This window comes from Labrus bergylta, chromosome 11 (assembly GCF_963930695.1).
Source record: "Labrus bergylta chromosome 11, fLabBer1.1, whole genome shotgun sequence".
Taxonomy (NCBI): domain Eukaryota; kingdom Metazoa; phylum Chordata; class Actinopteri; order Labriformes; family Labridae; genus Labrus; species Labrus bergylta.
The window spans coordinates 13440637-13467448 of record NC_089205.1 but is presented as its reverse complement, the minus strand read 5'-3'; the positions used below and the strand labels follow the sequence as shown (position 1 = coordinate 13467448).

The 26812-nt window shown below is 40.0% G+C and overlaps 1 protein-coding gene across 3 annotated transcripts in view; it reads left to right on the top strand.

Moving 5' to 3' along the window:
- Nucleotides 1-8847, top strand: part of LOC109989824 (arf-GAP with Rho-GAP domain, ANK repeat and PH domain-containing protein 1) — a 45574-nt gene extending 36727 nt beyond the window's left edge. For 2 of the 3 annotated variants that reach the window (XM_020641717.3, XM_065960066.1), the window contains 10 exons: nt 187-264; nt 404-521; nt 1485-1598; nt 1683-1828; nt 1922-2004; nt 2787-2846; nt 4965-5028; nt 5363-5524; nt 7195-7232; nt 7641-8847. In XM_020641717.3, coding sequence (XP_020497373.2) covers nt 187-264; nt 404-521; nt 1485-1598; nt 1683-1828; nt 1922-2004; nt 2787-2846; nt 4965-5028; nt 5363-5524; nt 7195-7215 — 846 coding nt within the window. In that variant the 3' untranslated portion in view covers nt 7216-7232; nt 7641-8847. The remainder of the gene's footprint in view (nt 1-186; nt 265-403; nt 522-1484; nt 1599-1682; nt 1829-1921; nt 2005-2786; nt 2847-4964; nt 5029-5362; nt 5525-7194; nt 7233-7640) is intronic. The other variant, XM_020641718.3, reaches the window with a different exon arrangement.
- The last annotated feature ends 17965 nt before the right edge of the window (nt 8848-26812 follow it).

The window sequence follows — 26812 nt, the reverse complement described above, 5'->3', positions numbered from 1 at the left end:
AGATAGTTTGGATAACCGATTGCTTTGGAGATAATCTGGTTTGTTTTTGTTCACTGTATTGACTTCTGTGAGAGTGTGACATTATAATCTTAAAAAAAAATCTTTGTTTTCATTCTATGAGTTATATGTAAATGGAGAACTGGTTGTCATTTTTGTTTGTTTGTGTGTGTGCCACGGGCACTTCAGAGCACTGAACCTGGAGGTCACTTCATCTGCACAGTTTATCTGGAGGAGAAGAAGGACACAGCAGAGCAACATGTCAAGGTGATGTAACAAGACAGTTAAACTCTCCATTTAACATTTTTAGCACCCGGGTCTACTCTGGGTTGGCGTTAAATTAGTGCTGCAGGGTAACTCTACTGTCGACCCCTTTGCTGAGTAGCAGTGTGACTTCCTCTTTCAGATCCCCGGCTCTATGACAGCAGCAGAGCTGACCTGTGAGGTTCTGGACCGGCGTAACATCACGGTTAAAGACAAAGAGTACTGGAGCTGCTGGGAGGTCAGCGAGAAGGAGGAAATGGGTAAGAAAGGGAGCAGTTGTTTATTTTTTGTGGATAAACATTTCTTTATTGACCTCTTCAGCCCTCTTCCTCTTTAAATCCACATTTTCTGCCTCTATTATGAACTCTTTATTCAAAAAGCAGCATGGCCTTCTCATGTTAAATTAACATGAAAGAAGAACAGCAAACAGCTAAACAAATTTAAAGGCCTGTAATCTTGTGTATAGCTCTCCACTCATCCAGCAGTCTGACCTACCCAAAGCCAAAACATAAACTCCAGAGACAAAGAGATCACTGTCAGCGATGTGACAGTGTGTCGTGGTTTGTTTTGAGCCCGGTATGTGGGCCATCTGGTTCCCTCCCAGGAAACCTTGTAGGTGGCTTATCAAATGCCAGAAACGCTCAACTCATCTGGCAGATTTCCTGTCACCGGACAGAAAACCCAACCTGCTGGTTAGAGGAAGTCACGGAGGAATGATATTGAGAAAATAAAGAAATTGTAAAAGAGGATGAGTCATGGGATGAGCTGGAGGAGATTCTGTCAGTCACCTTTCAAGACAAACAATATCAGAAGCTATTTTTAAAGCTTGGTATGTAGGTGTGAAAGCAAGAACTGCAGACATAAACACATTGTCAACTAAATTCAAAATTCTTTAAAATAGAAACTCAAGAACTTTTTTAAAGCTTTAAAAACATTGGGTGCCGGTGGTCTAGTGTTAAGTTTGCGCACCCCATGTACAAAGGCTGCAGTCCTCAAAGCAGTTAGCCCAGGTTTGGAATCGGACCTGTGTCCCGCATGTTAATCCCACTCTCTCTATCCCTGATTTCTGGCTCTATCCACTGTCCTATCTCTACATTACAGGGCCCAAAATAAATCTGTAAATTAAAAAAGTGCACCAGTGTCAATTGTTGTGACAAGAGCTCAGCCTTCTCGTCACATTGTTTTATACAACCCTCTGCTGTATGTCGCTGTGCTTTCTTCAGAGCGACCGCTGCACTACCAGGAGCGAGTCTTACCCATCCTTCACGCCTTTGGCACAGACTCCAATCTGCTCATCAAGAAGCATCTCGCAATGGACATGATGATCCTCTACTTAGGTGAACACGCAGACCATATGGAAACATAATGATTCTCTCTTCTTCACAGTTCACATTGTTACTATCTGTCAATCTGCCCTTCAGCCAGTAAAGTGGACGCATCCAAACACGGCAACATGAAATTCAGAGAAGAGCGAAGTATCTTGGGATTGGGACTCTCCTCTGGAAGTTTTCACGACCGATATTTCATCCTCAATTCCAACTCTCTGAGAATGTACAAAGAAATCAGAGTAAGTATTTACAGAGTTCATACATATCAAGTCTTCACTCTCTGTTCGTTCTCAGGCTAATTCACTTTGTTTCTGTCTCTCTTTGTCTCTCAGAGTAATCGTGCAGAGCGTGAATGGCCCGTAAAAAACCTGAAGGTCTACCTCGGAATAAAGAAGAAACTCAGGCCTTTCACATGGTGAGCACCTGAAGCACTGATGTCACTTCCTATCATCCTCAACAGCACTACAGAGTGGCAAAGCCGCAGCTAGAAAAGTGTGACCTGTGATACAATTTCAGGAAAAAGAAAGGAACAATTGAAGCCCACAGGGAAAATATCTACTACTGTCGATCATTCATGAAAAAAATCTGAAAATACTATTTTTTTTCTTCCCTGTAGTGTATAAAGAGCACAAGTCTGTGTGAAAAACAGTCGTGCTAAGAGTTATCGAGTCTGATACCCTTATAAATATTTTCAAACAGTGAATTTGAAGTGTACACCACTACTATAACTTCAGTATATAAGAAGTTATGCACCCATCCTCTGTTTGTGAGAGTTTGAATAATCCACTAAGCAAAATACAGGATTAATAATTTAAATGTAGACTAAAAAATCTTCAGATTTTAGACATCTTAGTAGTTATGAATGTACTACATAAGGCAACCACTGACACATGTTATAAAGAATCAGATTGATAAAAAGAGAGTCTTAAAACGGTTAAGAAGACAAGATTTTTACAAGATTTAGGAAACAATTGTTATTTTTTTAACATACTTTTAATACTTTCTTCTCTTTGTTTATTTGAAGCAAATGTTTCTTCAAACCTTTTCTGAAATGGCTCATTTGGGATTGTGAAAAGAGTGACCACAAGGGGGCAGACTGAGCTCATGAATCACAAGCACTTGAGCTTTTTATGATTGTTGTTGATTGTTATTGAACTAATCCAATCTTTCTTAACTGTTTCTCTGTCTGTTTTCTAGTTGGGGGCTGACAGTGGTGTATGAGTGTAAGAAACAAGAGAAGTCAGAGAAACAGCAGTGGTGAGTAAGCTGTCCAGAGCTTCGTCTGTAGCTTGTAGACCGATCTATACAAACATAACAGTCAGTCAAGACGTCAAAGCTGAGGACAGTCCTACTGACATTAAACAAGCATAGATGGTTCATTCCAAACTTTTCCCTCATCTGTGCTACATCCTAACCCAAGACAGATTTGGTACATACAGTTAGCCATCTTAATGCTCTTTAGCTATCTCCTGAAGTGAGTGTGGTGAATAAACAGGAAGAATGTAATTTTCTTATTTAAGTGTATTCATTTCTATCTTCTTCCTTCAGTTAAAGCCACATACTTTTTTTTTCTTTTTTTATCTCTCTGCAGTTGTGTTCAGCCTTTAGTGGTAATGGATTCAGTCCTCCTGTGACGTTCTCTGTTGATGCCGCCTTATTTTCCCTTAGTGGCAGCATAATCTTAATTTTTGATGCGCATGTAAACATGACCAATGTTACAAACAGCCAGCTGTATCTCTGTAGGCAGAGAAAACGGGTCAGATCCCTGCGTGAGAGTTTGGAAGAGGAGGCATATGAAAGGTCGTCTCCACCCAGGAGGGAAACGCACATGACTACACCTGTAACCATGACTCTCTTCTAATCCTGACTCTGTTGACGTGAACATGCTTCTGTATGTACACTACTTTTGTATATGTGTGTACATCCCTGTGCATCTCTCAGTGTGTGTCCATGTGTTCCTGTTATAGTGGGCTCTACTCTGTCAGCAGCAGACTTCAGCTCTGTTGTAACAGGAGCGCTGTTCTCGTCACGCTGTAGGCAGCAACGTCCCCTCGGTTACGCTTTGTGGCCTTATCGCTCACGGAAAATGAAATACGCACACCTGAGAGGAAGTGACAGAGAGAGGGGAATGGAGAAGAAAGATAAAGAAGGCATGCAGAGGAAGTGGAAAAAAGAAAGGCAATATGTCACACTGAAGAGGGAGAAACTGTATGTCAAGAATAATGTGAAAATATGTTGAAAAAGAAGGATGAAGAGCTAGAAATTTTGAGCTGACTAAAGGCTTTTCTTTTAATCTAATGTAGCTACCTGCACTCAATGCTCATTCTTGTCCTGTTTCTTTCCTTTTAAAACTCGTAGTACTTGTTAATTTTCCCAATTTGTAGCAGTATTTTATCAGCAAAAGGTAGCAGCCGCCATCCTTTCAACTCTAATGGACGTGGATATATATATATATATGTTAGAATATTATGTAGATTTGAATCAGTGTCTTTATGAAAATCTGCAGTGATAAATGAGTAGCATGTTCTTTCTTTGTAGCTGATAATGTTCTAGATTAGCGACCCAGTTAACGGCAAAGAAAGAACATGATTGTAGAACATAGCAGAATACAGAACTGTAGGTATGCACGCTCGAGTAGAGTCACTGTGCTGTTTCGTATCCCAACAAGCACTAATGAGCTCTGCTGGCCTTAATGATGTAAACTTGGGAAAAAGGGGAGGTGTGTGTGAGTGTGTGTGTTTTTTGAGGTGTGTTAGCATGTGTGCCAAATCTCTTGATGGTAGCTAAATTTATATTTGGTGTATTCTGCTCAGCTCTCCGGTCGGAATCAGTGTTTTGTTGCGTCTCAGTGGAGAGAAGTTGCATAATTGTTGTAGTATACATCTGTGCTCATAACAATAATTACTGTATAAATAAAACCTATTTATTCAGCATCACAGCATGGCTGATGGCTCAGAGGGCTCGATGACGGCTCCTTTAGTGGCATAAATATACACACACTCACATCTCACGAAATCTAAAACCTTTTTGTGGATACAAGAACACACTGAACACTGCAGGCACTGATCACTGTCTCTGATTGTGTCGTTTTAAATGAGGAACAGCAATAAGATGATGTGTCAATTTCTTTTAATATCTTTGACTTCCTCTCTCTCTCTTTCTTCTGGTTGTTTATCCACATTTCCCTTAATGCCTCTCTCCTATTTCCTCCCAAGACCTCACACACACAGTCTTCACACACACAGTCTTCACACACACACACACACACACACACACACACACACACACACACACACACACACACACACACACGCCACCTCCAGATTTTTATCACGCTGTCTACCTCACTTTGTCACCCTTTTTTTTTATTTGCAGGTATCTTTGCTGTGACACGCAGTCAGAGATGAGGGAGTGGTATGCTACTTTTCTCAGTATCCAGGTGCGATATTCACTCTCTCCCACACAAAAAAAGAACAGTCGAAAAGAACACCTCCCCTATTTTTGATTATTTAAAACTCATGAATCATGATATCTCACTGTTTACTACACAGCCTACTAATCCTGTTTTCACACTCTCCTCATTGTGGATGTGGTCATAACCGTTATGGAAGCAGTTTTGGATTGATTAGACTTTAACAGGAAAATTCAAATGTCAATGGGACGGTTACCTGAGTCTAAAACTTTCTTTTTCCCTGGCCACATTATTGCTGTATTGTAAAATCTCTCTTTTCTTCCTCTTACCACTTCTCCATCTGCCCGTGTTCTCATTACAGTATGATGGAGACGTGTGGCCTCAAGACGGACTCAAGCAGACACGTGTGAACCGTGTGATGCCGACAGACACGCGTCATGGTAACGTGTCGCTGATTCCACTGCGTGGCAGTGAGAATGAGATGCGGAACAGCGTAGCAGCTTTCAGCCAAGACCCGCTTGCTGTGAGTGGACCTACCAATCACGGGGACTAATCTCGGACAAACCGGGAAGCTCAGTCGAAAGCTCCTGGCTGATCAGAGACATTCATGCTGTTCAGGTGGTCCAGACCCTCAGCCTTAGTCCTCAGTGAGCAGAACAAATTTACTCTGAGCGTGTGCTCGTTGTGTATTATGTACTTTACATTTCCAGATCAGGAGAATTCTACCAAAGTTTAAATATTTGAGATGTATGACTGTGCATAGAAATGTGTGAAAACATGCACATTCAGTGATCTCTCATTATTTGTCTTACTCTTTCGTCATTTAGTTATCCCAAAAGGAGGACAGAGGGTGAGGGCAGAACCTGTGCAGCATCAACTGTCTCTGATCCATGATTTATCATTAATTTAACCATCATGACCGGATCTGGGTTCTTTAACTTTAAATTAGACTTTTAAGCTCTTTAGCATACGCTAGTGTGTGTTGTTTTTTTAAGACCAGGTTCCTGCACAAGAAAAAAAAAAAGACCAATTTGTGCCTGGCACTAAAAGTGTTTAAGAACCCAGACGAAGTTAAGAGGAGTTGACAGCTGCATCTTCATTTTGTAGGAGGTTTGGACCAAGAATCGACTAAACAGAATTTAGAAATGTTATTTTGGTGAGGCTCTGCCAAAGCTGGCTGCAAAACACCAAGGACAGAAATGAAGACTTAACATATTTGAAATGAGCTCATGCCTGCAAGCAAACTCTGGTTAATACTGTTTTTCAAAGCACTGCTGCCTTATCAGCTCACACAGTTGTATGCTTAACAAGTATCTGACAAACATCAACATTGGTTCTCTGGACTATATTTCAAGTCCACTGACATTAAACCAGACCTGTTCAATGGCATCAGCATCCCCACTTTCCATCTGTTCTCTTATTTTCATTTAAAATAGAGTGCAGCCATCCAAAAATATTCAGTCTGCACTGTCTTTGTGCTGAGGGACCAAATGTCCACAATCTGATGATGCAGTCATCTCCTCCTGCTGTTTCAGCCATCACATGCCTCTCATTAGTTTACTGCAGCCTGCAGCAGAACACAAGAATTCAACTCAGTCTGCTGTTACTTTCTCTGGCACCATCACCATGCCAGGACTGCTGTGTAGCTGCCTTCCAGATATTTTGTATTGATCATCGTTTTGTTTTTTCTGTGTATTATTTGTGTAAAGAGTGAGAGGAGGTGTGATTGCTTTGGTGATGGGGCAGCAGCAGGAGCTGGGTTATTTTTGCAGGGCGTTTGTGTGCGTGTGAGAGACTGACGGCACTCCAATGCAAAATCCAATTTTCCACCTGAAGTGAAAATTAATATTGGATGCTGGCCACGTGTGTTAGTTTGTCTGTTTGTGTGAGACTCGTGTATGTATGGGCCAAACAGAGAAAAGCTTTGACTGCTCTTGTTCTGACACTCAGGCTGAATCTGTGATGTTTGTAAAGACGGTTGAATGTCAGCGCCACATTTTTCACCACATCTCTATTACTCCTTCCTCACAGACTTAAAAAAAAATATTTTTCACACTCCTCTTATCTCTGTCACCCTCCCCACATCTCAAGTCCATCACTGTCTTCACCTCCCTCTTCTTTTACACCTCCCCAACTCTCTCCTTCTGTACTTCCCCCTCCCTGTCATAACCCCATTTGTTGTTTGTCTTTCAGCTCTTTAGAGATGTTCGATAATGGTTGCAGAAGCACAGGTAAGGCAACTTATCGCTCAGATTAGTTTGAATAACAAGAATACAAACAATTTGGCACTTTAAACTGAAACACCCTAAAGTTTGTGTGTAAAATGAAGGATTATCTCCCAGTTTCAGACTGTCTCATCCATCTGGCTGTGTATATGCATGTATGTGCTCTCAGACTCTTGCTTTTTGGTCCACCTCTTCTCAGCCGTTTAATGTCTGGTTGCCGTGGCTCCCAGACACTCAGTCTGGGTGCAAATTTTAAGCTTGACTTCTTGGGGGACATAAAGTTGCTACTGTATAGGTTAAGCCATGAAAGCCTCATATTTAAGTCTGGTGTAATATATATATTAATATATACAAGATGTGCATGTTAAAGTATAGAATATAATGCCACTAATTTGATTTCTTGACTCCTTGAAGATTTGGTGGTTGCCCTCAAAATTTGAATGACATCATCATTCTTCCACTGTATGGACCAGAAAGAAGGACAATATTAAAAGTTTGTGGATTATGGCCTTACACGTCTGCTCCTCTGAATATGAACTGGACCATAAAGCAAACGGACAACAGGATCACATGTATATTACAAACCGCCGCTGGTTTTCCATGCGCAGAAGAATTTCACTTGACTTGATGTACAGAACTGGAACCTTTTGATGGACAACAATCATGAAGTCCTGACTCGCATTGTGCTCAACGTGCAGGAAGTCTGCGCACAACATTTCACTGTTTGCATTGTTTAGTATCGTTGGGATACAATCACTGTGTTGCATTATGGGACAAAGGCATGAAAAGATATGCTGAGAGAAACTGTAATTTCAATTTGTTTCAGAAAAGACTTCTTTGGACCATTCTAGGCACAAGCTGTGAGTGCTGAGTTTGTTTTAACAGGTAATTAAACTTATTGACTTGCAGTTGTAGCTGAATCCTAATTTAATATGTTTGCTTGTTTTGATATGTTTACTCTTATTCTATTGCTTAAATATTGGTCTTGGACGCAAAGCTGATGTCTGAGATGACGATGACCTAATTTAGTCTAGAATTTGTTCTACTGAGACCAGGACTGAGGAGTGATAGGTGACAGGTGACAGATCTTTGTTACTCTGCAGGACTTTGCCAGTATGTTCAAACCTGCCTTAGAGTTTCTTTTTTGTTGCTTTTTGTTTGTGAATGGAACATTGTATAAATAGTTGTATTATAAAGTCTCCATAGTGTCTGTTTAAGGGTGTGAAGGAAGGAGGGGCATGTGTGGAAAAACACATTCTCCTTAGATTTAAAGAAGGAACTTCTTGTTGAGGGCCAGATGGCTTTTTACTTTTACATTTGGAAAATGTGATATAATTATTTACTATTTTTAAATCATATAAACAAATTTTAACTTAAATAGGTCACATACTGAAGCCTTGTTATTATTAGAGATATTATTCTGTACATAATAGTCAGTTTAGTCACTAACCAGCTGTATTTGTAAAGTTTTACATTATGTTTTAGTCATATTGGAATAAATATGTTCCTCATGCACAGCGTAATATCTTTGCAGCAGTTTGTTTTAGTTCATCAACGACTCTAACACAGTGCACAAAAGTTAAATTTAATGATCTGTAATAAAAGTGGATTAAAATCTCTACTATTTTTCTACTGTTTTTTGTTTTTTGTTTTTTTTCCCCCCGAAGAAGAGCCTCAAAACATTCTGTATGGACTGTAAGAACTTGTCAAAAGCTGCTTAACCATCTGGAATGAGCTGTCCAATTTTCAAAACCTTGTTTCCTGTGTGGTATCCTAAGGTGTGACATGGTTTAAAGTTTCCTTATTTATTTGGACGACAGAGAATGCTAGCTCCACCTCTGCTGGTAGGGCATAGTTATTTTCAACTGAAATGTATTTCTTTTTATTTCTGGCTTTATATAGTATGCCTTTATTGTAGAGACAGGACAGCGGATAGAGTTGGAAATCAGGGACAGAGAGAGTGGGGAAAGACATCCGTCCTATGAAAAGGAGCCATAGGATGGATCTGAACCCAGGCCGTTCTAATGGAGGACTATAGCCTCTGTACATGGGGCGTGAGCACCAACCACTAGGCCACCAGCCCCCCAACTTAATGTTATTTTTTACACTTTTCAAAGCAATTATTTGTGTTAAACATTCCTTTACTGTGTGTGTGTGTGTGTGTGTGTGTGTGTGTGTGTGTGTGTGTGTGTGTGTGTGTGTGTGTGTGTGTGTGTGTGTGTGTGTGTGTGTGTGTGTGTGTGTGTGTGTGTGTGTGTGTGTGTGTGTGTGTGTGTGTGTGTGTGTGTGTGTGTGTGTGTGTGTGTGTGTGTGTGTGTGTGTGTGTGTGTGTGTGTGTGTGTGGCCCTCCAGCCCAGACTTCAGCCGAAAATATAATTACACCCTAGACAATATTCATTCCCTCTCTATGCTTTTTATTCTCTTATCATTGTTTTCAACATTGGATCACAGTCAATGTACCATCATAAATTTTATCACACTAATCAAAGTTAGGTACAAGTGATAAAAAAACAAAAAGTATTAAATGATTCCAGTCTATTACCACAAACTTAAATTCTATGATCTTTTTTCTTCTTATGTGCACTCTGGCAAACATTTTCAAAGTGGGATGTCTTTCTGGAGTCATGAAGTGGCCTCTGGTGAAGCATAGGGAGGTAGTTGTACTTAATGTTCCAGTTATGAGTCCACAGGCCTCTATGTGGCCTCTCATAAAATTCCATTTTAAACAGTAAGTTATTCTAGGAAGATTATTCATTGTTCCTGCTCTTTAGTGTCTTCATGGTTTTTACTAGACTCTAAGGGGTGGTTCAGTTTGTGGAAGTTTTCTCTGCATCTATCTTTGCGACTTGTCTTCATGTTTATTAAAAAGTTTTCCTTTGAATAAAGAGACTTTTTAAAAACAGGTGTGTTTAAAAGGAGTAAAATGTCACTCGGACATATTGCATTTAAAATGGCTACTGCAGGCCAAATTCAAAACATTTGAGAGGGCTGTCTTCCCACGCCCCCTCCTCACCAGAGTCAATGTGCACACAGGTTGCCATGTTGCAGGCACAGAAGCTTCAGTGTTCAGCCAGCTGTGCATCAGTCTTGAAACCTTTCTGCGTTCTAACCTCTCTCTCTTTTTAATTCAAAAGGATGTCCAATATTCATCCTTTTTTAAGGTTGGGTAGATTCAGTCAAATGTGAACCGTTTAGTTTGCCGACTTGGGAAACCCAGGGGCGTCCAAAACGGCCTGTTGACAGAGAAGCCAGCACTTCAACATAGCATGTTTCCTTAATGTCTGATGAAATAGTGAGATCATTTTATGATTAAATTTAGTAGATATATTACATATTGGTCCTTAAAGTTACTGTCCCCACCTGCATTACTCGCAAATGATATCTGTGACGTCTGAAAAACAATCGGTTGAAGCCATGATGAATGTCTTCAATACATCACATTAATTCAATGTTGTAAAACAATGGAGTACAAAGAGAGAAAGGGGGTGATGACTACTTTTTGTAAGCAATCTTTCTGTTCTTCTGTTACTCTGCAGTTTTCAGTTTTGTCACCTCTGAAACTGTAATAAACACATTGAGCTAGTTGTGTGTGAGTGTGTGTGTTTCTCTTTGTGAACATGCCTATAATTACACTTTGTAGTCACAAGTCCTTTAACTCTAAATGTCCCATGGCTCTGCTTTTTCCTCATGGTAATAAACCTGCTTTTTACTTCAATGTATTTAAATATAAAAGTACAATCAAACACATACACACACACACACACACACAGGAAAATGTTACCCTGAAGGGTAACTTTCAAAAGACACATACTCTACACATAACATGTGTACACGTACAATAAACACAAATGTATAGGGACAGAAACTTTGGGGGCCTGCAGGTTTTATGACAATGTCATGCTACAGTGGAAAAAAAACATTAAGTGGAAGCCTATAGATGTGCTTTGAGGAAAAATGTCAGGAGTGTGTGTGTGGGTGGGGTACAGTGGTCATAGGGAGAGCCCTCCGGAGGTTTCCCATACGTGTGTGTGTGACTCATGGTGGTCCACCAGTTCTCTGTTCATTCTTCTAAGCAGAGTTGACACATCAGGGTCACTCTGTACCTCGAGACACACACAGGAGAGCCCCAACAGATTCACATAGGAGGCCTTCGCAATAAAATTCACACATAAACACAGGAGAGCCACAGGGAAAGAACAAACACACGCTAATGTGGCCTTTACTAGATAGGTCACAGCAGCAGTTCCATAAACAGAGGGATACAGACTAATGTGTGGGGTTCAGAGAAGGGGCACGGATGAAAGACACAGATGAATCCAAACTGGTGGAGAGGAAACTGAGGGGCCAACCTACAGGTGGGAAATGTAGGGGCCCACACCCAGGACCTGCCAGCTGACCTGCCAGCTCCAAAAAATAAAATGTACATTTTCCAGGAGCTAAGTGTGTCAACCCTCCTGAAAAAGACAAATAATAGGAGGGACAGCAGCAGCCACCTGCCTCCCACATAAATCTGGACATCCACCTGTGTGAGCAAATTTCCTTCATTTCCACTCAGAGCACACGGCACCGAGAGCAGTGTGAGTGAGTGACACTTCAATTGGCTTTCTGTTCACACTGCGCTGCATCCGCAGACATGAAAGCTTCTGTACCTTCTGAACCAAGACAACGATGATAAGCCAGCGTGGGTCTGAGAGCATAATGACAGACTGGGATCATTGTTTGTTTAGGTACACTAAACCTGATTTGTGCACAATAGAGCCCTAATCCTCATATTTTATCTTGAGATACACCACCTTCCATAAAGTGCCTGTCAGATTTGGTGAAGGGGGGGGTAAAAAAAAAAAGGGAAAGTTACAAAACACCAACAGAAACACCTTTTAATACAAGAATGGTTCAGAGCATCACTAACCGAATATGCATGCAAATTACAAAGAAAGGACTTAAGCAACAATGTTTCCTAATATTTATTTGCTTTCCTTCCTATTGTATTGTAATATTTCTTCAAGGCATTTATACTTTCATTTTCTTTTCAAGATTAGAAGTCAAACTGGCCTCAACAATAGTAAATACAGCACAACTTGAACTGAACTTTGGTGTTCTTTATGCTGCATTTGTTTTGTACGCTCAGAAGTGTTCCTTTTTCATTTGAAAAACTTTATTTGGAATACTGTTGCATTAGTTTCATAAGGGACCGATTATCTGTGTGTTTTTCTTCTAGATTCCTGCTCCTGTGTTTCTTTACCTGCGTCATGTGTTGGCCCTGCCCTAATTGAACTCACCTGTATCTCATTTTGTCCTGGATTGTCTTTGTGCGCCTTCACAGTTCATTGTTTGTTCCTTAGTGTCATCTTTCACCACACTTCTTGTATCCAGTGCCAGTGAGTGATTGTTCGATAGATTTACCTCTTCCTGTTTTCTGACTGCTTTTGACAGCCCTCTTGGATTTGACTGCTGACTGATATTTTCTGTCCTGAATCTATTGGACATTAAACTTTGCCTGCTTTTTATTTTACCCAGCCTTCTGTAGATTCAACATTTGGGGTCCATCGTCTGTGTGACATCCACAAACGTTAAGTCACAGTTATTGAACAGAAGTTTTCTTAAGTCAGACCTGTAACATCTGTAGTTCATTGGTTGTAATACATAGTATACAGTAGGAGTAGATGCAGGGCTATGCAGCAGACAAGTTCCACTTCAAATATAAAAAACAGAGGACTGCAATTTTGAAAAACCTTTTAGATCAGAACTCATAGTGACAACTAAGCAAGTGGTTTCAAAAATGCAGTTCTGTAACGATGAACCAGAATGTACAAATGAAGTGTTCAATGCTCAAGGATTCCTTAAAGAGGACATATTGTCTGCATCCTCAACATGTGCGCAATGCTGATAGCAATGCTGGCGCTACACGTGCAGTTGTTAATTTATATGTATGCATGTTCACATTCAGTTTGGAAAAAAACAAACATTTTATTTACACCTTAATTCTAATCTGAGTTTTGGTTTAAGCTTTGTCTAGAAATGTGAAACACTTATCTACTATGATTCGGTTTGATAGGAGCTAAATAAATACATTTGAATTTGTTTCCTCCTTTTAACGCTCAGTTGTCTTTAAAAGCTAAAATATGACTTTAACAGTAACTTTAACATCATTAATCATGCTCTTAATCATTAATCATCTCTGCACTGCCACATTGTTGAGCTTCATCTATAAATCATATTTTCTTGTCATACTGTGTGTCTTTCATTGCACCTTCTACATCCACCTGCGGTGTTTAGCTGCATGAGGTGTCAGTCCAGATTTGGGTAATGACTCCGCGCTCTGCCAGAACCTGCTGTCTCCCCCGTACAACTCTAATCCACCACTGATGAGCTGCAGACCAGCCCAACAGATACAAGCCATTGGATCTACTTGTCTGATTCATATTCAGTGCAAGTTGTTTTCTTTCTGGTCCAAGACAAAATAATTTCATTTTGAAATCTGTAGCTTTGTTGTCAAGGAAACCAGCGAAGCTATAGCATGGATGCCATCAGAAACTGATCCTTGCAGGATTTGTAATATAAAAGCAGAATAGAGGTATTACTGTGTTTTATTCTATATAATTTGTGGAATGAGCTTGCAGTATCTAAAAAGTTGCATGAGAAGGTTTACACTTTCCTCGAGGAGCATGTGTCTTTTCTGTCTATTCTCTTACCTCTGAGTTCAGTAGCAAGACTTGTTTGAAGCCTCCTTTCAATAAGATGAAAGAAGTGTGAAAAGAGACGTGTTCTTGTGAGAGAGGACAGAGTGCATCAACCTGCTGCCAACGTTTTTTGTTCTTTCTTGTGTACTGGATCTGTGAATAACTTGTCATTCATATTAATATAATGAGACATGAGAGATGAAAACAACACAACTGCATCACTCATCTTAAGAAAATGTGTGCAGCTAATGCAGAAAATAACTCAAGTTCAATTAAAGGTAAAACTCATGTAAAAAAAAAAAAATTCAAACAGAATTTGGATGTAATAACATGCTTGGTTTATAAAACATGTTAAACTCTTTTCTGTAGTATTTTTGAACTGCCTCTTCCCTTGTCTGCCAGTGGAATTGAGGTCAAGCTCTTTTCCGCCTCACTCAAAGGGTTTTTCAGATCTTAAATTTAAGTTCTAACAACTGACAGATCAGCATTAACGTCAGTTTTTAATACAAAGTCTTTACAAGACGGTGAGAAGAGAGATGGAGCTCATCCCGAGTGACTCTGTAGCTAGCGAGCCAAATACTGATGCCAATTAAGGTTTTCTGTTTTCAGACACTTACTTATTAAACAGCAGGCCCGGAGCCAATGAAGACCGGAGTATTTCACTGAAGATTTATACTTAATGTTACTATCAAAGCAGAACTTGAAAAAGTAAAACCGGTGTAGAGTTACATGAGAGGGAATTATAAAAAAGGGTTTGGTTTGCCTTTCAGAATACAACTTTGTGGATCAACTTTCAGAGCAGAGCATTTGTGAAGTAAAATTCCATTATGTTCACATCTGAAAGTATGGCACCAAAGGTATACTGGAAACAGCTCACATGACAAATGCACAGAAATACCAGACACAATCACATGTGCATGTTGCCTCTGTGCATGTCAAGTTTTCCACTACAACAACCCACAATAGAACAATATCAATATCAAACTGCATGGTCACCATTGATTTTACATGTGTATGCAATGTGCTGTACAAATACAGCTGTACAAATTGAATTGTATCATTACAGCTTGTGGTTACTTCAACATGCATTTTTAAATGCTTGCACTGGAGTCATACTATACACTGTATTAAAAAAGATGGACGACATGACAGCTTCACTTCAGTGAAGCCAAAACATTTGGAGCTCCCCCTACTGACTTGTTGCAGTATAGGTCATATTACCCGCTACCACCCGGTTAGCAGATAACTAGAAACAAACATGGTTTCTGTCATTATAGTTAGTTCTTATCATGCTGGCATTCATCCAAGTGTTCACATTTCTGACAAGTTAAGTTTTAATTAGTTATTTCATGTGATGTAAAACGGCATAATTAACAGCTGTGTTGATTAATGCGCCTCTGTGTTGCTGTGTGCATTGAATTCACAGAGTGGGGATGGGGAACGCACAAGGAAACATAACACACACTGACAAGAGAGTCATTAAGCTTTCCGTAACCACGAATGTCAGCTTCAAAGCAAAAAGAGAACGTGTTTTTTTCACAAGTAAGATAAGTTGTTTTGGTTTGCTGAAGGGACCTGATGTCAATACTGCAGTTCCCCCATCTGTACCCTAATGCAAAGGCTGCTGCAGTGTGAAATACATCAGCGCCCATAGCAGGGGACATTTTGGCTTCATTTTTGTACAACGAGAGGAAGTGTAGATGTGTCTTCTATCTTAATATACAGTCAATGTTTTGAACTGACTCGAGGACATTACATAACACAGTATGGGGCACTACGGGATCCTAGCTTGACCTTAAATGAGTTATAAGAATTTGGATGTCTTGTGTTTTTTCATTAAATAAACAGGAGAATAATTATCTGTTTCAATTCATGATTCTTTATGAATGTTATTTTTTGGGCCTTTTGCTTTTATTAGATAGGACAGAGAGAGACAGGAAATATAGGGAGGACAGAGTAAGGGAAGACATGTAGCAAAGGGCAGAGATCGGACTCAAACTCACAGCTGCTGCGACGAGAACTATATAGCCTTCATATATGGGGTGCACAACATAACCGCTAGGCTATCTGACACCCCATCTGTTTCAATTTCAAAAAGGACAGTAACCAGGAACTGTATTGTTCCCTGAAGGTTGTATATACACCGTCCGAAATAGAAGGAGAGGTAGCTTTGGTGCAAATGAAAAGTGACAACAGGTGTACTGCCCAGGCTCCCCAAAATGACCTCCAGCAAGCTACAGGTGTGCATGATTCAGACCAAACTGTCAGAAACAGACTCTGTGGGAAGAGAACCGGGTGCCAATGGCGGACCTGCTTATTCTGGTGTTCTCTGGCGAACGCCAATCGAGCTGCATGGTGCTGGGGTGTGAAAGCGTGGTCCCAGAGGGAGTTGGGCCCTCATGCCACCTTAATGGAGTCTGTTCTGACAGTTTGGTCAGAAACATCGCACACACCGCTAGCCTGCTGGAGGTCATGTTGTAGGGCTCTGGTATTGGTCCTCCTCCTGTTCCTCCTTACACACAGCAGATACTGGTCCTGCTGCTGGTTTGATGCCCTTTACAGCCCTGCTTGTGTAAGTCTCCCGGTATCTAGTCCATGCTTTTGAGACTGTGCGAGGGGAGCAATCCACACATATGGATGAGCCATCCTGGAGGAGCTGGACTACCTCTGCAACTTGATTGGGCTGCAGGTATCGCCTTAATGCTTCCAGGAGTGGCAAAGAAACTAACAGTACACAAAACTAAATAAGAATCAATCTTCAAGGATAAGGAGAGAGAACATGCAAAATCATTTCCTTTTAGGGGGTTATCTTGCTTTTGCCTCTATTGCACCTGTTGCCGCTCTCTATTGCACCCAAGCTTGTGAAATGGATTCACAATCACAATCGTGCTAAATGGACAGACTGAGGTCCCTGAAGTATAACTGACTTGGTGTTACACTGCGACGATTAAGTGTTACTTTAATTGTTGTGTATTAACATTTGCACTGTTATGACAAGATCGCATAATATGATCACAAGCTCCACAACCTCTGCTAAATGAACCATGAAGTGAGATTTTGTTCCCAATTAACTGTTTGAACAGGCAATGACCTGTGTTTCTGACAGCGCATCTGCTGATGGTGTCTTTCAGGAGAATCTGAAGTATCAGAGAATGTCAAAATTGGCAGTATATATATCACTCTTTATGAACACTAACATAAAGGCCCTACAAAAAATGAAGAAACAAACAGCATACCCTGGACTCTTACCTCCATGGTGTAATATAGAGTTTGTACAGCTATGAAATCTTAAAGAAACATAAAAGAAGCACACAGCCTGGAGACTTATGCTGAAATATCTTATTATTTATTGTTATTATATTTTATAGTGTTATTATTATTTTTTTTTTAATCTCTGACAGTAAATAAAGATAATAAATGTCAATCACTTTTTTCCACTCTGTGTCCTATAGTAGTCCAGATGATGTGTGAATGTGCTTGCATCGCTGACGTCAGAATGGAGTTGTTTAGAAGGTTTGATGTCCTGTTTCCTTTGACACAATACATTAACACCTCATATCCAATCACCTGCAGCCCACAGTAAAGCACATAAAGTCTTACACGCAATCTTCTCCAGCTTCCTCTTTGCCATCAACAACACGCGTGTTACTTCTGTGTCACACAAATATACTCGTACACTTCCTGAGTCCTGCAGCACTTCTTCAGCTGCGCTAAAGCTGTCATGCTTTGCTGCATCTGATTCTCGCCCTCCAGCCCCTCCCTTCAAGTTTATCACCAATTACTGGCCCCTCAAAAGAGAAAGAAATAAGGAGGTAAAAGGACCTTCTCATCCCCATAGCAACAGCTCTCTATCCCCCCCCCACCCCAATCAATCAGACAACGGCTCTCTGGCTGCTCTGCCTCAGCCCGGCTAGAAAGCAGACAAACCACCTTCAGAGGTTTGGTTTGCACCATTGTTTGTCATTTTAATCCCCCTTAGTCTCTGCATCTCTTCTTGGGTTTGCACTCGTTTCTCCCAACTGTGTAGTCATGTTTTGACTGTTGCATCTTGCAATATGAAATATTTAAGAGGTGGTTGAACATTTTGGAAACGGATAAATAATTCACGTGCTTGCAGAAAATTGAAAATTAGTAGGAAAGATTGACCGTAGCCAAATCTGTGAAGCCTAAACCAACAGCTAGTGACCAGTTATGTTAGCTTAGCTTAGCCTAGCTGGATTGGAAACAGAGGGAAACATTTAGCCTGGCTCCCTCAAAGGGTAATTCAGTGTTCACTCCAGCCTCTCAATATAGGCCTAGTTATAGGCCTAAAAGACAAATTGTTAAAAATACAATTTGTTGTTTTATGATGAGTTAAATGTCGCCTACAACTAGGCTATATCACAGGGATCTATTGTTTTCAAAAATAAGTTTTACCTACAGGACGCAGCCTGACTATAATTAAGGGGAAACAGCTAGCCTGTCATCACCAAATGATAACACAATCCTTTCTCTATCTCTCTATCTTGACGTGAACTGGAAACGGGGCTACACAGATAGTGTGTCTTCAATAAAAGACACCCCTCCATCTAGTATTTTTTTTTTTTAAATCAGAAGCAAAACTTAAGTGTTAATATGACTTTTTGTTATATGTGGAGTGAGTCATCTCTGATAGTGTTGAACAGCTTATTCAAATCTTTGGGCAAAGCTAAGCTAACCAACTGCTGGGTCCAAATACATGTTTACTTTACAGACATGAACATTTGTATCAAGAAATCTACTCAACTGCCACAGATCAGGATGACTAATGACGAACATTAAAAAAAAGATGCCTTTAAGTCCTATTCTTCCGCTAGTCTTCCTCACCCCCCCCCCCCCCCCCCCCCCCCCACCTGTTGGGTTGTCTCTCTGTGTTTTCACTCTTCTTTTCATGCCCCTCCAGTCCTCTGCCATCATTCTTTGACTTTATCTTTCAGTCAGTCCATTTCGCAGCACCTCCAGACAGAGAAAAATCAAGGAACATTTCGTGTCTGACACTCAGCTATCTCTTAGATACAGACACAATAAAGGAACTCAGGAGGAAGTGGTGGAGGTTGGAAAATGAGGACGAATGGAAAGAGAGATGGGCAAAAAGTGGAAGAGCAAGAGAACAGCATGGTGTAGAGGTGCAGTATAACATAAGGATAAGGTATGTTTCGGGTGGAAGAGGAGGATAATAAGAATGTTGAAAAGAGGTGGTAAATTAGAAACGATGAGGAAGGATACGCTCAGAGATATTGAAAAATAACTAATGTCTATTTGAGGAGGAGAGTATATTGAATGGAAAAGATGATAGGAAAAATGGAATGAAAATGTCTAAAATGAATTAAGATGTTATCGTTTAATAATACTCCAAATATGCTAAACTAATCAGGAAAGCCCTGCTGATGTCGATGAAGGAGGAGACAGAGCAGAGGAAGAGTATGTGTGTGTTTCAGGGGGAGCGGAGGGCCTTTGGAGACAAGTCCTTATAGTAGATAAGTCACACTAAAACGCTCTGGGCTAGTGCACCACAAGTACAAGTGTGTGTGTGTATGTGCACGTACTTGCAAGTGTGCGTGTATGTGTGTGTGCGTGTGAATTTAGGAGTATGGGTGAAACAGGATGTGTACAAGCTCCCCTTTATCGTTGTTCAGTTTAATTAAACTTGATTGACTTGATTAAAGAGCACACATACACACACTGACACACACACACACACACACATGGTTGTATACGCAGTCTCTCTATCTCTCTCTCTATCTCATCCACACACACACACAGTGCCGCAGGCCAGATGATGTCACAGTATTATATTGTAAAGGCAGCTGGAACAGTAGTGGCGTCATCTGAGCCAGCAAACACATTTCTTCCCCTGACACAGTGGCATAAATAAAACGTAGCTCTTTTAACATTTTGACAGCAAGTTAATCTTTTTTCTTATCTGTTTTATCTCCCTCCTTTCATTCCTCTTTTTTCCGCTCCCTTGGGTGCACAGAAGACACATAACAGTGATGTGTTTGAGCATTTCAACTGTTACTCTTCACTCTCAATCTGACTTTCATTACAAACTCTTGTTGTGGTAACAACTTCATTTTTATTTTTTATCTTTTATCAAAGTGTTGGTGCAGCAATAGTAAACAAATAAGGAATCAGCTTTTGAGTCCCATGCTGTCACCTTTCTGTGAAAAACTCCATAACTATGCTGAAAGACAGTTTCCTTGTTTACCTCAGCCAGATGTGGTCACTTTTTAAAAAAACATTTCTCATCTGATTTATATGTCTCTCTCAAATGTATTTAAGCTACTCAGGCAATGGTAAAATAATGTGATTATCTTTTTCTTTTTTCATTTCATGTTATGAAGTTCCAGTGACACAAGTGATGCTTACATTAATGACATTAATTACAGACATTAACATTACAGACATTACAGACATTACCAAAAGTTTCTATTGTAAGAGTTAGAGCAAACAAAACTTTTTTCTTTGCTGAAACACAGAAAGTTCCCGCTACTCGCTGATTATGGACCGCGTTACATTTAGTATAGATAAGAAACAAGGGAGAATGGATGATTTCAATGGCGATCTCAGACTGCTCATTCCAGCAACAAGGATGCTCATTTCTAACAAGACAGCGTGAGGCCAAACGTGGAGGATTATAAGATCTTTGATGAGGAAAGTGAAGGAGAGGACTTTCTAAACAAGCTGCAATAAAATGTAAGCCAGCATCATAAGCTGAAGGTATGCTACTTGTGTGTGCTGACAATAGATGCTTGTCATGGAGGAAATTAATTGCAGAAGTTGTGGTTGTTGTTACCTTTTAGATGCATTTGATTTGCTGATCCATAATGTACAGTTCGATTATTGTTTTAGAGCATGAGGCACACAGAAAGCTTTCAGAGAACAGGATTTTTTTAATCACCTGTCACCCATTCATAAATGTAATGACTATTTAATAACATTTATTTCAGGATTATCTATTCCTTTTTGCATTTTCTATTTTTATTATAACTCAAGTTAAAGATAAATAACCTTAATATTGAATGAATATATTGAATATAGCCTCATCACATCGGCCATGGGTTCGAATCTAACCTCTGCCCTTTGCTGTAAGTCATCCCCCACTCTCTCCTCCCAATGTTTCCTGTTTCTCTTCAGCTGTCCTTTCTTATAAAGGCAAAATTTCCTAAAAACATAAAAAAAAATGAAGAATTATTGTTCCCAAGAACTTCTTTTGGTTGCATTATTATAGCCAATCCGTGTAGCACTGGGTTGAGCCGCGGTGCTGAAAATGAAGTCATGAAGATAGACAGCATACAGACACAGGAGGCCCTCGTGCATCATATGTCTGTTGTTAGGATCAGCCCTCGGAGCACAAAGCCGCATGGGTGCTGTTCAGGGAAGGGGAGAGAAAATAGAAATGCTCTGCAGATGATGCAGCCACAGGGGCCTTCTCCTGTGTGTGTGTGTGTGTGTGTGTGTGTGTGTGTGTGTGTGTGTGTGTGTGTGTGTGTGTGTGTGTGTGTGTGTGTGCGTGCGTGCGTGCGTGCGTGCGTGCGTGTGTGTGTGTGTGTGTTTGTTATGTAAGCTGCTTGGGAAATACTGCATACAGTAAAATGAGGGAATGGGTAGAAAAATGACAATTTACATTGGCTGAAAATAACCCAGATTGCATCCTTAATCACACACACACACACACACACACACACACACACACACACACACACACACACACACACACACACACACACACACAGATACAGTTATTCCTCAGTCTAATCCCATTATGATTTCCTCAAATTCCTCTGCCAGTTTTCTTAATTTGTGCAGAACTTTTGACGTAGCAGCTGATCCCTTTTTTACCCTCCTCATCTCTCTCTATTCTGTAAAATCACCATCCTCTGTCTCGGCTGCATGTGTGCACATACAGTGCTGCACAGTATGTTGATGTGTGACGCACCTAGCCCCTGCTTAGCCGCGAAAACACATCAGCATTTTACAGCAAATGCCACCATCTGTTTGAGACTCTGATGCCTGGACGTTGTGTACTTATGCTTGTCGTCTGCACTTAAGGGATAATCCCTACTTTTACTTTTTGATACAGATGATAGCTGGGTTGAGACAAGAGAACACATTGAGCAATGACTGGTCTCCAAAATGTTACTGAATGTAAATAACAACACATTTAATGGTTTTTCAGGCCTTTCTATTTGGTTGGATAAGTGTGGGCTGAGAGATATCAACTCCTTAGATTTAAAATTTCAGCTGAAACAAGCTGGACTGTCAATAAACTATTTGGATCAGTGTTTTGGGAGGCTGCCTGTCAGGCCCTGAAGGCCCAAACATATCATGGGGTAAGCTATGAACACCTAGATGACAGTGCCCAGAATTATTCTATATTTCAGTTCTCTTCAAACTTCATGAGCCTGAATGGACCCTTTTTAAAACTTCTATCACAGGAGCAGCTGCAACAAGCCATAGCCAGAGGGTGGTCATTACTTGTCATTGTGGAAGCCAGAGAGCTTGAGGAGGTGCTGGCTGGAGACATAGACCTTTCAAGCTGGGCTGGCTTAGGCTCAGCAGAGAGAAGCAACAGACCAGACAGGCTGCAGAGCAGGAAATACAAATTCATGTATAGCAGAATAAGACGCAATGAATGAAGACTTCTGAACAGAGTGTAATTGAACTTAAATGAACTTAGTGTTAACTACAGCGCGAATTAGCACATTTTGTTTAAACCAGGTGCATTTGAAATATTTGTTAGCAATATATGATTGAATACATCCATGAGATTTTGATTAAACAGATAAAAAGGTCAGAAAACTAAGCTTTAAAACAACATCAAAACAGAACACTGAGCTTTAAAAGAATAAATGATACATGCATATGAGGATTTTGCATAAAGACTGGGAAACCTTCAAATGATTTAAGAGAACTTTAAATAGATAGTTTATAAGAATAGAAATGTAACTTTCAAAAAGCTAAGGCTATATTCCTTAACAATTAAATTAGATACACTCTTTAATTGTCCCAAATTTGTGAGTTTACCAGAGTTGATCTATCGTTACGTTAAACAGGCTTTTTGTTTGGTTGACATGGGAGTTAAATAGACCTCTCAAATACTATGAGCTACAGGATATGCATTTGGTAAGCATTTGAGCACGGAGTTGCATATTGTGGGGGCTAAATGTTTTCCTCCTGATTTCAGTTCATGATTCAGATTTCATGAGGATATTTATTAATTGAAGGTGTCATCATTAAACATGTGACTGTAGCATGAACCAAAATTCTTCTTTACCTGATATGAAAATGTCCTCTATTCGGCTCTGTGTTTTTTTGAGCATGTTAAAAGAAAATGTATGATCTATACTTTTAGGATTATGCATTACTCTCCAAACATCCTGCAATTAATTGTTGATAGAAATTATAATATATATGTGGGTGGGTTTTTACATGAACTGTAATTTGTACTAATACTGTAATATCATATGTAATTTCTATTAAAAATATCATTCAAATCACCTCCCAATATAACCGTTCCTTACACTGCATATCCAATCACAATTATTTGGTGACATTGCATTAACAGAAAATGAAAGAATGAGCACTTCAGAGTTGTTAAAATCAGTGGAAAAAAGAATGAAAACACACAAACATGTGTGTGTGTGTGTGTGTGTGTGTATCAGGCACTCTATTTTTCATAGATAGGTAAGACACACACACATACACACACACACACACACAAACACACACACACTGTACACACCAAGATACACAACAAACTCAGTGGGAATGACAATTTGAGGGCATGCAGCCAGAGAGAGGATATTATGACAGGCCAGAGTGACAATGACTCCCGGCTGATGGGGCATTCAGACAGTTCATACCCTCTCTCTATTTTTAACACACAAACACACACTTACACACACACTGACGTAGTGATGAGAAAAAGCCTGTTCTTTTTTTGAGGGGCCTGGGGAATAAAATCATTTGTCATGCTCCCTGGTTTTTTGTGTCTGTCTTCTACACATTTTTAAACCATTTGAGGCTCTTTAATGACTCAAAAGCTGCATGTCCACTAAACCTGCTCAGTCCATCAAGGACATCTAGAGGAAAAATTGAAAGGAACTAAACGGCAACACTGTGTGTATCTAGTAATAGCTGGGCTGTTGTGTGTCCCCCCTGCAGGGCTCAAAAGATTTCCCTGATAATAATGTTGAAGCCCAGCACAATATGTGGCGCTTTGCCTCCGGCTGAGACCCAAATAAATGATGTACAAGCTGCTCATGTGACACACCGTAGGGAATAAAAAAAAAAGGACTGAACTGTTATGCTGTGAAAATCAATGTTAAGATGAGAACCTGTGGAAATGACAGTCTTGACGCATGACTAACTGTGGTCAGTTGGCTCTTTGCTGACATGAAACCCAAACACTGTGAGGCTTTTGTTGAATAATGTCGGCAGATTTTCCACAACATAGCCTCAGAAAAGTTTCCATTTCAAATGAAGTACTGTATGACAATGCATCGTTTCATGTTGCCTGTAAGGTCTCCCACTCCAACACAAACTTGTCAGTTGACAGTTAACATTTTAGAGACTCTTAAATCCAGAGTGAGAAATTCTTCAAACCAGGTATGAATCTCACTATTTAATACATGTTTGACCTGACTGCTGTTAATGACTCCATCCTCCAGTCCCAATGCAATAGGATCATGTACAGTGGAAGATGAGAAGACTTGTTATAAATAAACAAAAACATGCAACTGATTTCTACAAAGATAAATCACTCAGCAGTTTCAATGTGCTTTGTGCCTAAATTCAGCTCACTGCTAGCTCACTTTAAGCTCAGTTTACAGACTCTGAGCCTTGATTCGCTAAGAAACTTTTTAAACCCTCTCTGGTCCTCTGATAAGTTATGCATCAAGAGAGTGCCCTGGCAGATGAAAATATTAAAATATGCACACAGAAAACAGTTCACATGAGGGATCTTTTTTTAAATTCTATGCCTAGCATCCCTTTTCCCAGTGTATTCTTCTCTATGTGCTGATCTGATGTAATCAAGTAGATGTTCTCTGGTAAAGTTCAAGGGGGCAGAGTAATGTCAGCACTGTTAAAGATCATAGAGGAGCATGCAGGAATACTGTATGCACATGTAGAACATAAAGTACAAGTGTACTGTGTGACAGTATAAAAATACTGTACCCACTTGAGAAGACAATCTGTATAAATATAAACAGAAGGTTACGTTTTTGTTCAGTATGGATTCTAATTAGGTTAGCTTCAACAATCAGGTTATGTTGAACCAATGAAGCAAAGTTTTTTGTACGGCTTGCATTAACTCTACACCAAGCCCTGAGCTAGATGGCCCTGAACTTGAGAAAGAAAAATCCAAACGTAGATGGATGAACACTCTGAGAAGGGGTTTAATTAGTTTGGGATAATTCAGCCCAGGGTCTGAGGATAACACTGTACAAGAACTCAACAGAAGATCAAGTGAAGATGGCAGCACCCATAGGGTTTAACTCTGTGTTGGGATGGATGGTATAAAGAAGATCATGTGGACCTGGAGGCAGAAGCAAGAGGAAGGAAGTAAAAGAAGAAGGAATGGGGAAAAGAAGCAGGTATTGTGGGCTACAGGACGGTATTAAAGATGTCAGGAAGCAGGAAGAGAGGGAGTGAGGGAGAGGAGAGGGAGGGGAGCTTAGGCTGAGAAAGGATGGGATTAAGATAAGGAGGGATAGATATGAGGAGTGAGAAATGTCGGAAAAGCATGGGAGCTCAACAGGAATTCATTTTCTTTATAAGCAGTCTATTTTTACTTCCCCACATTTCTTCACCCCTAAATGGTTAGTCCGCCACAACCCATATGACTGTTTCCCTAAAATACTGTCGTACTAAAATACTTACATACTGTGAATTTCTTGGCCTGGCTTTAAGCAAATCAGAGTACTTGTTTAAATCACTTATAATCACTATTCATATATAATAGTATACATATTAAGGATGGATTCAATGGGTCCATTCTGTGAAAGTTTGTATGTTACACTATTATCTATGTAGGGTGATTGGCACCAAGTTTTGCTTGATATCGGTAAAAAAGAAAAAAAGGCCTTTACAATATTTTAACTGTTTTATAAATTGCAAAATAAAAACGTATTAGAATAATATCAGTTAAATGAAGCAAGTCTTACAATAAGACATTCACAATCAAACTTTTTATTATTTGGGATTTAAAATCTATTTTGTTTTGATATAAAAAAAACCCTAATCCTACTGTTACTTAACCTGGTTCAGCCCTCTGCCAGCAACTCTGACACCACCATAAAAAATAAATGAGACAACAGTTCAGTTTGAGAGAGAACAGATCAGGCAATACATTTAAAAAATAAAAATAGATTGTGGTCACAGTTATGTTACTTGTGTGTCATCAACTGTGACAAAAGCTTTTTGAAATAAGAGCGCGGCTCATCAGGCAAAGACAGCCAGACAAACAGTAGCAGCAGTAGGGTGTTTATGGTCATTTGATAAGCATGCTATTCTGTGATGTGACTGTTGCACATGCACTTTGCAGTTTGGTTGGTTGAATGATATATTGTACAACTCTAGCCGGAAGAATAGATAGGTGCTTTAATATTCTTCAGCCTTACATCTTCCTTCATTGCTTGTATGTCCTGGAAATTTCTTCATGGGTCCTCCAGCGGATTAAGGCTGCTGCTTCCACAATGGAGACTATGAACATGGACCACTTGGATTCCATGCCCCCAACCTCCCCTGGGATGCACATGAAATTCTCCCAGAGTGTGGAGTTGAATAGCTTGTGGACAGGATTTTGCCACACGTTACCATCTGAACCAAGTCACACCACCAGTTGTTGATCAGTTGACAGCTCTGCATTTCTTCATCCCAGTG